The sequence below is a fragment of the Nerophis lumbriciformis genome, linkage group LG15, assembly GCF_033978685.3.
Source record: "Nerophis lumbriciformis linkage group LG15, RoL_Nlum_v2.1, whole genome shotgun sequence".
Taxonomy (NCBI): domain Eukaryota; kingdom Metazoa; phylum Chordata; class Actinopteri; order Syngnathiformes; family Syngnathidae; genus Nerophis; species Nerophis lumbriciformis.
The window spans coordinates 40,670,675-40,683,319 of record NC_084562.2 but is presented as its reverse complement, the minus strand read 5'-3'; the positions used below and the strand labels follow the sequence as shown (position 1 = coordinate 40,683,319).

General features: G+C 37.9%; 1 protein-coding gene across 1 annotated transcript in view; it reads right to left on the bottom strand.

Moving 5' to 3' along the window:
• LOC133616121 (tight junction protein 1-like) overlaps nt 1-10,002 on the bottom strand; it is a 229,408-nt gene extending 219,406 nt beyond the window's left edge. Inside the window, exon 1 of the mRNA XM_072914853.1 lies at nt 9,860-10,002. Coding sequence (XP_072770954.1) covers nt 9,860-9,985 — 126 coding nt within the window. The 5' untranslated portion in view covers nt 9,986-10,002. The remainder of the gene's footprint in view (nt 1-9,859) is intronic.
• Between the last annotated feature and the right edge of the window lie 2,643 nt (nt 10,003-12,645).

Below are 12,645 nucleotides of genomic sequence, written 5' to 3'. Positions count from 1 at the left end.
TAGGTGTAGATCCACCAATGGCGGTTGTTTACATTTTGACGCCAGTGAGCTACGGTGTGTAGTGAAACATATTTAACTATTCCTCGTCCTGCAGGGATGATACTTGTAATAAACGTACTTTATTTGTCGCCATGGAGGCGAGGATTCGTGATTTAGAAGCCGACTGCGGCTGGACTTTAGCCGCTAGCTAGCTAGCCATGTCTTAAAGCACCGCTTCCTGTGGCCGTTTCATTGTTATAACTTCACATTTATCGTTAGTTTTTAAGCCAAAATACATCCGTTCTCCCTTTTCTGTCTACACACCTTGTCTGCTTGTAAGTACTCTGTGATTGTGGGTGTGTGGGGGGGGGCGATACTTTTTAGAGGTGGTATAGTACCGAACATGATTCATTAGTATCGCCGTACTACACCAATACCGGTATACCGTACAACCCTAGTACAGGTATACCGTAAAATTCTAGTGTGTGTGTGTGTGTGTGTGTGTGTGTACATCTGTGAGTGCTCATCATCATTTCGGGTGGCAGGGCTGTGTTATCTCGGAGCCTGTCCCTGGCTTGTCACGCCGCACCTTTCCTCCACACGTCGTACAAGTTCTTCTGTCCACCTTCAACCTTCCTCCTCATCACTTATGCATTAACTTGTGCCGACTGCAAATGCTGCCTCTTAAACGTGGTCATAACAAGGCTGACTCTCACACTGACGATCACACACACACACACACACACACACACACACACACACACACACACACACACACACACACACACACACACACACACACACACACACACACACACACGTGCAAAAGTAAGAAGGTAAAGCAGCAACACACTCTCCGCCTTATGATTGGTTTGTGTGCAAACTTAGGGATTTGTACTCAAGTAGATGGTAAAGAGTGATATTAATCATACAGAAAATACATTTATAAACAGAGTTTAATGGACAAATTCCAATATATGTTTTTATGGCTTTATTATTTGATTTTTTTCCCATTGTGACCGCACATCCCCGCACCAAACTTGTCTCAAATGTTTGTTTCGTGCTGGTTTGTGCTGTCAAAAAACATTTGTGCTATTATGGTTTTAATACTTCTACCTTTTTATCACTCATACGCAGCCCAATTCTGATACTCTTTACTTTTTACTAAAATGTTTGATATTAGCGAAAACAATTTTTGATTTTGCATACTGGTTATCATTTGGAATGGGGACCAAGTTTTTGATCATTACTTGTGGGGACCACCCTTTCTACAGGTTGTGGAGGCATAAACATTTTTTGGTAAAATGGCCACTGCCCAGTTAGCTCATACATGTCTTTAAAGGCCTACTGAAATGCGATTTTCTTATTTAAACGGGGATAGCAGGTCCATTCTATGTGTCATACTTGATCATTTCGCGATATTGCCATATTTTTGCTGAAAGGATTTAGTAGAGAACATCGACAATAAAGTTCACAACTTTTGGTCGCTAATAAAAAAGCCTTGCCTGTACCGGAAGTAGCAGACGAGTAGCGTGACGTCACAGGTTGTGGAGCTCCTCACATCTGCACATTGTTTACAATCATGGCCACCAGCAGCGAGAGCGATTCGGACCGAGAAAGCAACCATTTCCCCATTAATTTGAGCGAGGATGAAAGATTTGTGGATGAGGAAAGTGAGAGTGAAGGACTAGAGGGCAGTGGGAGCGATTCAGATAGGGAAGATGCTGTGAGAGGCGGGTGGGACCTGATATTCAGCTGGGAATGACTAAAACAGTAAATAAACACAAGACATATATATACTCTATTAGCCACAACACAACCAGGCTTGTATTTAATATGCCACAAATGAATCCCGCATAACAAACACCTCCACCCTCCCGTCCATATAACCCGCCAATACAACTCAAACACCTGCACAACACACTCAATCCCACAGCCCAAAGTACCGTTCACCTCTCCAAAGTTCATACAGCACATATATTTCCCCAAAGTCCCCAAAGTTACGTACGTGACATGCACATAGCGGCACGCACGTACGGGCAAGCGATCAAATGTTTGGAAGCCGCAGCTGCATGCGTACTCACGGTACCGCGTCTGCACATCCAACTCAAAGTCCTCCTGGGAAGAGTCTCTGTTGTCCCAGTTATCCACAGGCAAATAGTAAAGCTTGACTGTCATCTTCCGGGAATGTAAACAATGAAACACCGGCTGTGTTTGTGTTGCTGCAGTCGGCCGCAATACACCGCTTCCCACCTACAGCTTTCTTCTTTGCTGTCTACATTGTTCATTGAACAAATTGCAAAAGATTCACCAACACAGATGTCCAGAATACTGTGGAATTTTGCGATGAAAACAGACGACTTAATAGCTGGCCACCATGCTGTCCCAAAATGTCCTCCACAATCCGTGACGTCACGCGCTGACGTCATCATACCGAGACGTTTTCAGCAGGATATTTCGCGCAAAATTTAAAATGGCACTTTAGTAAGCTAACCCGGCCGTATTGGCATGTGTTGCAATGTTAAGATTTCATCATTGATATATAAACTATCAGACTGCGTGGTCGGTAGTAGTGGGTTTCAGTAGGCCTTTAAATCTCTGGATTGATGAAGTAATGTGCTGATCATTCTTATTGGGGCCCCAGGGGAAAATAAGTTAATATGGTTCATAGGGATCAAATTTAAATAATTTTGCTTAATTCACTCAAATGTGTATGTGACTACTGAGGACCATTAAAAAAAAAAAAGAAGTTCAAATTAAATATGACGTGATCCTCAGAATACAGCACTACAGCTGTCGTCTTATAGGAAGTTTCACCACTTAAATGTTAAAGCAAATCCTGCATCTTCTGTGACATTACTGAAAACTGCTATTTAGCAGTAAAGAAGTTGTCTGCAACTCCAACTACCATATATAGAAGGATATCGAATGGATCTGACTATCATTTAAAAAGGTTTTCCTTTTATGTCCCCATACCGTCAGAGGTCCCCTAAAGGTGACTGTGTAAACAGAGCGATGTCCCCATTAAGTAAGCATTGCCAGAACACACACGCACACACACACACACACACACACACACACACACACACACACACACACACACACACACAAACGAATGTCTACATGAAGAGGAAGGATGGGGGTGGTTGAGGAAACGTCACATTGTGAATGTTTATTAAAGGAGGCATCTAGTAAAGAGAGTCGTAGTGGTGGAGAGACACTGAATGACGTGCAGGACTACTTGGATTTAAGAGTATCTGTCCCATAGTGTCCGTTGTGGTCCAGGATCACCACAGACAGCAGGCCTGCATTAGCAGCAGTTTGGCTTGTTTTTTTTTGGGCCATAAACCCACTGGTGGCTTTCCCAAAAACAGCCCTGAGGATGCACGCATGAACTGACTGTGGTGGAGAGAGTGGAGCTCAATGGACAATCCCAGACTTAGTAAGGCTTTTTAGCGCCAAGCGGCTTATCCAATCATATATCAGATTAATACTTTTCATGAGAGTAAACCAGTCATAGAGAGAGAGAGAGGCATATGGAATGTGTTAAAATGTGCTCATCTGGAAGCCGAAGAAACATTGCATAACCAAAGGTCATTGTGTGGTGTGTGTACAGATAGAAAAGCAGTAGAGTGAAGACAAAAATACATGAACATTTATTGGACGCGGCCTGTTGAAGCTGCAAAATCACAGCTTAGCCTTTGTGCTGTACGGTAAAACATATTTACTGTAGGAACTAGAAATGAGCAGGTCCATCCAAATATCGATATCAAGGGTGGTATCAGCCTTGGATTGAGAGCGTGGTACAATCAATTTCTTTTAATTGTCTCGGGTAAAGACTGGATTTGATGACGACACGGCAAATTATTTGAATGAGAGCCAAAAGTATTTACCGTATTTTTCGGACTATAAGTTGCAGTTTTTTTTCATAGTTTGGCCCGGGGGTGCGACTTATACTCAGGAGCGACTTATGTGTGAAATTATTAACACATTACTGTAAAATATCAAATAATATTATTTAGCTCATTCACGTAAGAGACAAGACGTATAAGATTTCATGGGATTTAGCGATTAGGAGTGACAGATTGTTTGGTAAACGTATAGCATGTTCTATATGTTATAGTTATTTGAATGACTCTTACCATAATATGTTACGTTAACATACCAGGCACGTTCTCAGTTGGTTATTTATGCCTCATATAACGTACACTTATTCAGCCTGTTGTTCACTATTCTTTATTTATTTTAAATTGCCTTTCAAATGTCTATTCTTGGTGTTGAGTTTTGAGTTGAGTTTGAGTTTATTTCGAACATGCAAGCATACAACATGATGCATCTCAATTTCCAGTTTCTCTTTTCAACATGTTCGAAAAGGAGTAGGAAGAAGCAGAGCTTATTTAATCCTATCCCTTTTCTTTTATATAACAGTTGCCAAAACTTTAGTTCACTTCCTGTTCTCAATTTATTCACAATATACTCCATAAGTAATCACAATAAAAATAAATAAATAAATAATAATTGGTGAAGTAAGTTATATTTCATATGATGAGATAAGTAAGATTATTTTGAGAGTGAAAGAATGGTTGAATTAAATCAATTCAGAATGTTTATCATGGTTCTTCTTCTTTGTACTTTGTAAACACTTTAAGTTTGAAGAGTTTCTTGAAATGGATCATATTAGTACATTGTTTGATTGCTTTGCTTAATCCATTTCATAATTTAATTCCACATACTGATATACTGAAGGTCTTAAGTGCTGTACGTGCATACAAATGTTTTAAATTACATTTTTCTCTAAGATTATATTTCTCCTCTTTTTTTGAGAAGAATTGTTGTATATTCTTGGGTAGCAGGTTATAGTTTGCTTTGTGTATAATTTTAGCTGTTTGCAAATTCACTATGTCGTGGAATTTCAGTATCTTTGATTCAAAAAATAAAGGATTTGTATGTTCTCTATATCCAACATGATGTATTATTCTAACTGATCTTTTTTGTAACACCGTTAATGAATGAAGTGTACTTTTGTAGTTATTTCCCCATATTTCTACACAGTAACTCAGATATGGTAACACTAGTGAGCAGTAGAGAATATGAAGTTATTTTTTGTCTAGAACATCCATCCTGTTTTTGTCAAACCATCTTTTTAATTTGTTAATTTCTTCTGTTATTATTTGTATTATTTTCTGTGTGTTCTCTCCTGAACAAAACACTGTTGTATCATCCGCAAATAATACTAACTTTAAATCCTTTGTAACTTTACAAATGTCATTTATATAGAGATTGAATAATTTAGGTCCTAGTATTGATCCTTAGAACCTGGTGTTGGGTTTTATTAAATACATTTCTCCAAAAAATGAGACTTTTACTCCAGTGCGACTTATATATGTTTTTTCGCTTCTTTAGTATGCATTTTCGGCCGGTGCTACTTATACTCCAGAGCGACTTACACTCCGAAAAATACGGTACTTATTTTGCACAATTGGCTTTATATTGCTCATATCATTCATTTTCTTTAATCTAACCAGGTAAAAATCTCATTGAGATTATAATATATTTTGCGAGAGATACATCGAACAAGAAAAAAACAGGAGAAGTCACACACTATAGCTACAAATGACCTACAACATGAACATAAAAACACGCAATAAGTATAAAATACATTGTTTCAATAAAAAACTATTTTAAAACAAGTTACAAGCAAGTACAGTGCCCAATAGAAACTGCTTATTAATCTTTAAAATGACCTGAAATTTCCCCAAAGTGATCAGTTCAAGTAGTACAAAGAAGAAGAATCATGATAAACATTCTGAATTTATTGATAATCCTATTTATCTCACAATATGAAATACAATTTACTTCACTAATTTTTTTTTTTTAATTATTACTTTAGGAGTATATTGTGAATAAATTGTGAACAGCAAGTGAACAAAAGTGTTAGCAACCCCTATGTAAAGGAAAAGGGGTAAGATTAAATAAGCTCTGCTTCTTCCTACTCCTTTTCGAACATGTTCAAAAGAGAAACTGGAAATTGTGAAGTATCATGTTGTAAATGTATGCATGTTCGAAATAAACTTAAACTCAACAATTTTTTGTAATAAAAGTATTATTTTGTTTTATATTGCTTTATTTATTGATTTCTAAATTGTCATGTGAAAAAAAAAACGTTTACTTTAATTTTGTCCTGATTTTTTAAAATGTATTTTTGATTATCTTGAGCAAGAAATAAAATGCAAAATCAAATAATTTTTCCATAATGTTAAACATTTAAGTAAAAAGTAAAGAGTATCAGAATTGGGCTGCGTATAATAATAAAAATGTAAAAGTATTAAAACCATATTAGCACAAATGATTTTTGACAGCACAAACCAGCACGAAACAAACATTTGAGACAAGTTTGGTGCAGGGACGTGCGGTCACAATGGGAAAAAAAATAAAATAATAAAACCATAAAAATATATATTGGAATTTGTCCATTAAACTCTGTTATAAATGTATTTTCTGTATGATTAATATCACTCTTTACCATCTACTTGAGTAAAAATCCCTAAATTTGCACACAAACCGATCATAAGCGTGTGTTGCTGCTTTACCTTCTTACTTGTGCACGTGCGTGTGTGTGTGTGTGTGTGTGTGTGTGTGTGTAAGAGAAAGAGGGCGTGGCTTACTGCTGGACTGCTTCCACAATGTCCCTAAAATAATGTTTGCAGATACATGTTTACACCATGAATTTCTATTTTTTACACTGTAGAATCTACAGCCTGTTTAATGTTTTTAATGTACCGGTAAGTGTGACATTATTATTCTTCATATTTGGACTCTAAAATAGAGAGAAGAGAAGATGGAGGCTCTGGTTTTCCAATGCCAACGCACTGAATATAGCTTTACTCCTTTGAAAGAAATGAAATTAAATTAAATAAATTATATTAATTGTTGAAAGAATGTGCCAATATGGAGGATTATACTGTATATCCAAGATGAAACACCTAAACTTAAGCGAGACTTTAAGACAAATTTAATATGATCATACAAAGTATGTTTTCATAGATACAGGATATATAGATAAACTATATTGTGATGTAAAGACAGAAAGGTAATACATGGGACCAAAATATATTTTATAAAGGCTTTATCCAATACTTTTTGGTCTCAATATTGGAGTACGTCATAGTATCATTATCATAAACTTTTTATGTGAATTACTAAAATAAAGTAAATTCCCCCTTCTTTTTCTTGTTAACTTAATGTGATTTTTTTTATTCATTAGAGCATAGGAATTTGAATTAAAGAAAAAGAAAAGAAAAAACCCTTGACAGCACAAACAAAAATGTCTTTGGCACAAACATCAGTGGTATTTTAATATTGGCAATGACAATGGCAGCCAACCGTCAGAAAATGCTTCTCGATTCTGAATGCTGATTATGACGTCACAATCGGACACATTTACATAAAACCACCCTCAAACCCAATTTCCCCAGCCTGGACTTAGAATCTCTCTCATCTTTCTCATCATTTCCGACAGCCGTGAACCAGTGAGGTCGTTTCGTAGCTCATTTGCAGCCAATGTGAGTGTTTTTACTCTGCTAAAGAAAACTGGAAGAATTTGCAGCATATTGGTAACTAAGGTAATGTTAGGTTGCAGCTTGAAGGTTTGCCCTAAACCTATCTGGAACTACACATAACTTGGACTGAAATGCCATGAACTTAGCGTTAGATTCTGATAATCAGCACATAAACCTGCTACACCAGTGGTTCTCAAACTTTTTTTTTTTTTTTTTACCAAATACCACCTCAGAAAACACTTGTACCACCATAATGACCAACATTTAAAATACAGTAGCTTAGTAGGCCTAAATATTCATTAAAAACAGGGCAGAGGTTTTATTTAATAATTATATTGAATATGTTTGGCCAATGTGCCATTACACACAATGTGTACAGTAGCGTACCACTAGATGGAAGCTGCGTACCACAGTTTGAGAATCAGTTACACGGAAGCCATAGCTAGCATAGCCACAACACACAGAAATGCCATCAAATCACAAAGTTCATAAAAAAACTACCATTCAGTAGTATCCCGTTATATCTTAGTGTCTCCCCAGAATTCATGCTTTTTCAGGAGCTGTGCTCAGTCATCGTCATGGTAACACTAAGTCGACCCTCATTGGCATGCCCCTACAGTAAAATTCAATAGGATTCATATGGCTCCATTCATTGCAGTTTACCTAACACATGAAAAGTGACGAATTTGGGGCGTGCATGTGCCACTTAAGAAGCCAGATGGCAGTAGTGTTGAATATCTTAAAATGTGATTTGTGGCGATTACAACTTTGACCACAGCGTCAGTTGCTATGTAGAGTGGCATTTTCCATCATTTTCAACAGACTAATGATTAACTCGCCCTATCAGACATGTTAGTTTAATCTGTGAAGAAATGTGCATTATATGTCTTCTTTAAAAGACTAAAGCAGGGGTGTCCAACCTTTTTGACTGGGGGGGCCGCATTGGGCTAAAATAATTTGGCCAGGGGCCAAAAGCCCACTGCATGCAAAGTAACCATCCATCTATCCCATCCATTTTCTACCGCTTGTCCTTTATGAGGTTGCGGGAGGAGCTGGGGCCTATCCCAGCTGCACAAGGGCAAAATATATATATATATATATATATATATATATATATATATGTATGTGTGGGGGAAAAAAATCACAAGACTATTTCATCTCTACAGGCCTGTTTCATGAGGGGGGTACCCTCAATCGTCAGGAGATTTTATATATATATATATATATATATATATATATATATATATATCTGCACAAGGGCAGAATATATATATATATATATATATATATATATATATATATATTCCGCCCTTGTGCATATATATATACACGTGTATCCCACAAGGGCAGAATATATATATATATATATATATATATATATATATATATATATATATATATATATATATATATATATATTCCGCCCTTGTGCATATATATACACGTGTATCCCAGCTGCACAAGGGCGGAATACATATATATATATATATATATATATATATATACACACACACATATTTACATATATATATAAATATACACGTATATATGTGTGTGTGTGTGTGTGTGTGTGTCTGTGTGTGTGTGTGCTTGTGTTCGCGTGTGCATTACATATTATAATAATATAATGTTAAAACTTCCACTCCTACCTTGTTTATCTCTGTGAAAACCACTTTAAAGCTTTTAATCAATCAGAAATATCAAGCAGCTAAACGTGTGAAGAGAATGTTTGGCATTTTCCCATCCTGCCTTGCAATGGATTTAAATGAGTGTAATTTAGAATTTTCTATGGTGATGGGACTTTTTTTTTTTACAACATCCACAAAGTTCAGTGAGCAGGTTGTGTTATTTGTGGCCATGTGTATTAAATTGTTTATGCTGGTTGAATGTTTTTTTCAGCACCATGACTAGGAAAGATTGTTTTGATTGGGTCCTATAAGTATATGCTGTGCCAAAGTTCAGTGAGCAGGTTGTGTTATGTGTGACCATGTGTGCTAAATTGTTTATGATGGTTGAATATTATTTCTGCACCATGACGAGGAGAGGTTGTTTTGATTGGGTCCTATAAGTAAATGCCGTGCTAGTCATGACAAATAGCCACCTGTCAGATTCCAGTTTATTTCAATCTAATATGAAAGCATGGCCAGGTTGCTTATTGAAATTGAACTCGTGCAGTCGTCTTGTGGGCCAAACTGCAGATACCCACGGGCCAGAGTTTGGACAACCCCTCGGACTAAAGCATCATAAAAGCCCAATCATTTCATTGACGGACTTTTATCTATATAGTGAGTCTCAGCAACTCCATACATTCTCGCACTTACATTGGCGTCAAGCAGATCCATGCTGTCTAGGCTCTTACTGCGGTGAATGCGGCCTTTTATCCGACGCAAGGAAGGTTTCCCCTGGCTCATGGGCAGGGAGAGGGTGGATGTGGCAGGCATGGCCATAGCACCCGCACCCCCGGTAGCACCTATAGGCCCATCTGAAGCGTCAGGAGCACCGGAGGGTGACGTCTCTCCATCTGACGGGGTTACCCTGCACACAGAACAGAAAGAAAGAAGGAATTATCATCATGTAAGATGGCCGTCGTCACAAGACAGAACTGGTCGTTCTCCACATTCCACATAAATGCCACCTCCTTCTCTGCAGACACTGAAACCTAAAGATGCTTGAAGGACGAAAGTGAGCCAACTTGATGCCTTTTTAAAGGACAGGCCCTACTGTTGTGTGGGGTGGGAGTCAAGCAAGTGTGAGTAATTGGGTTGAATGTCAGTGGGGCAGCCTACAGAAGGATACAAGGTATAGGGCAACCACTTGCCTTCTATTATTAGGCCATGAACATTAGTAGTATTTTGTGCAAGGAAAATCCGATATTTTTGGGGAAATTAATCAATACTGGGCAAGACGGAGCAAGTTTGCATATTTCATTGGGATTGCACTGCGGAGGTTTTCTCTAGGTACCTTCTTCCACATGCCCTGTGTAATCATGTTTTGTTTTAGTCATGTTTAGTTATTGGACTCTTTAGTTTCTGGCTTTTCTCTCCCTTGTCTTGTTTCCATGATTACCCATTATTTTCACCTGTTTCACGTTTGGACTCATTGTGCACTCTTGTTTGTCACCATAGCAACCCATTAGTTTTCACCTGTCACGTCACGCACCTGTTTCACGTTTTGAGTCACGCACCTGTTTTCGTTAATCATGTCTGTAGTATTTAAGTTCATTGTTTTCAGTTTGTCTTTCTGGTGACATCCCGCATTCATACCCCTGTCACACTCTGTCTACCTCTGCGCACTTCATGCCTTGTCCAAGTAAGTTTTTTCTATTAATGCCACAGTTAGTGTTTTTGTTTAATTGTTCACAGTTTTTCGCCCACGTGCAAGTCTTTTTGTTTCGTTAGTCAAGTTTGTACATCCGCCTTGAGCACGCTTTTTGTTCCTTTGAGTGTTATAAATAAATATATATTTACCTTCAGGCCATGACCAGTCCAGCTTTACTTGCATCTCGGGAAAACAAACACACCATAGTCCACGTCTTGACAGATTTAGTATATTTTGAACATGCCTTCAAGCAGGGACGGGTACCGAATTTGACACTGACCAAAGTCCGTCGGTACTATTGGGTACCGATTCAAGTAGAATAAAAGTGTGCGATATTACGATACCTTTGTCATGGCGTGGACTTTGGGGGGTTTGTTTTCCCGAGATGCAAGAAAGGTTGGATCGGACACGGCGTGAAGGTAAGGACTAGGGCTGCAACAACTAATCGATTAAATCGATTAAAATCGATTATAAAAATAGTTGGCGATTAATTTAGTCATCGATTTGTTGGATCTATGCTATGCGCATGCGCAGAAGCTACGTTTTAACCTTTATTTATAAACTGCAACATTTACAAACAGCTGAGAAACAATAATCAAAATATTAGGGGTGTAACGGTACGTGTATTTGTATCGAACCGTTTCGGTACGGGGGTTTCGTTTCGGTGCGCAATTGTACCGAACGAGTTTCCACACGGACATATTAAGTAGCGTACTGCACGTTGTGCAAACAATACTCAAAATGCCGGACATTTGAGGCATTTATGAAACTCCGCCCTGACAGCCTCGCAAAAGATGACATGTCCGGTGAAAAGAGGACGTATGGTCAGTCTATACGTAGCCCGCCAGCTGCTAGCATGCTAGCACAAGAGGACATGCACACTTTTGATCGGTTTCACCAGAGGTGAAACCGATCAAAAGTGTGCATTTTTGTAACATTTTCCTTGTTTTATTTGGCAAGTTGAAAGAACATGGCGCCAGTATGCTGTTTTTTTTTTCAATAAAATACTGGAAAGGATAGAAATGTAGTTTGTCTCTTTTATCCGATTATTAATCGATCAATCAAAGTAATAATCGACAGATTAATCGATTATCAAATTAATCGTTAGTTGCAGCCCTAGTAAGGACATGATTTATTTTAACATTATACTACAAAAGGGGTTCAAACAAAAGGCGCGCTCAAGGCGGAGATAAAAAGAAAAAAAGAAAAAAAACTACCACAAAGGCAAAACTATGGACAATAAACAAAAACTTACTTGGAATGCAGGGAACTATGGCATGGATTTCAGGGGTATCATCAGGAAACATGGGTAGCAAGGGTAACAGAAGCAATGTCGCCAGGACGACCGACTGAAAATGACAGGCTTAAATAGTAGTCTCTGATGAGCAACAGGTGCGCGAAAAGGCAGGTGAAAATCATAAGTAACCATGGTGACTAAACTCAGGAAGTGCATAACCAGGAACTAAAAGGAGTCCAAAACAAACCGATAACACAAAACATGATCCGACCACGGATCATGACAACCTTTTGTTGGCCGGAAAACCAGCAGTCAAGCAGAACTAAGAGTAGACTACTGCCATGTAACGTCTTGGAACTGCATGCAAAGTCTACTATAAAATACAGTACAGTACTTACAACTGGGACACAATTGTGTAAGAAAACAAGATAACTGCACAGCACAGCTTAGTGTTAAAGGTTCAATAATTTTTTTAAATTTTTTTTTTTAATTAACATTTATTAATACAAATTAACACACACATAAGTACTGAAAATTGGTACCAGTGAGTAC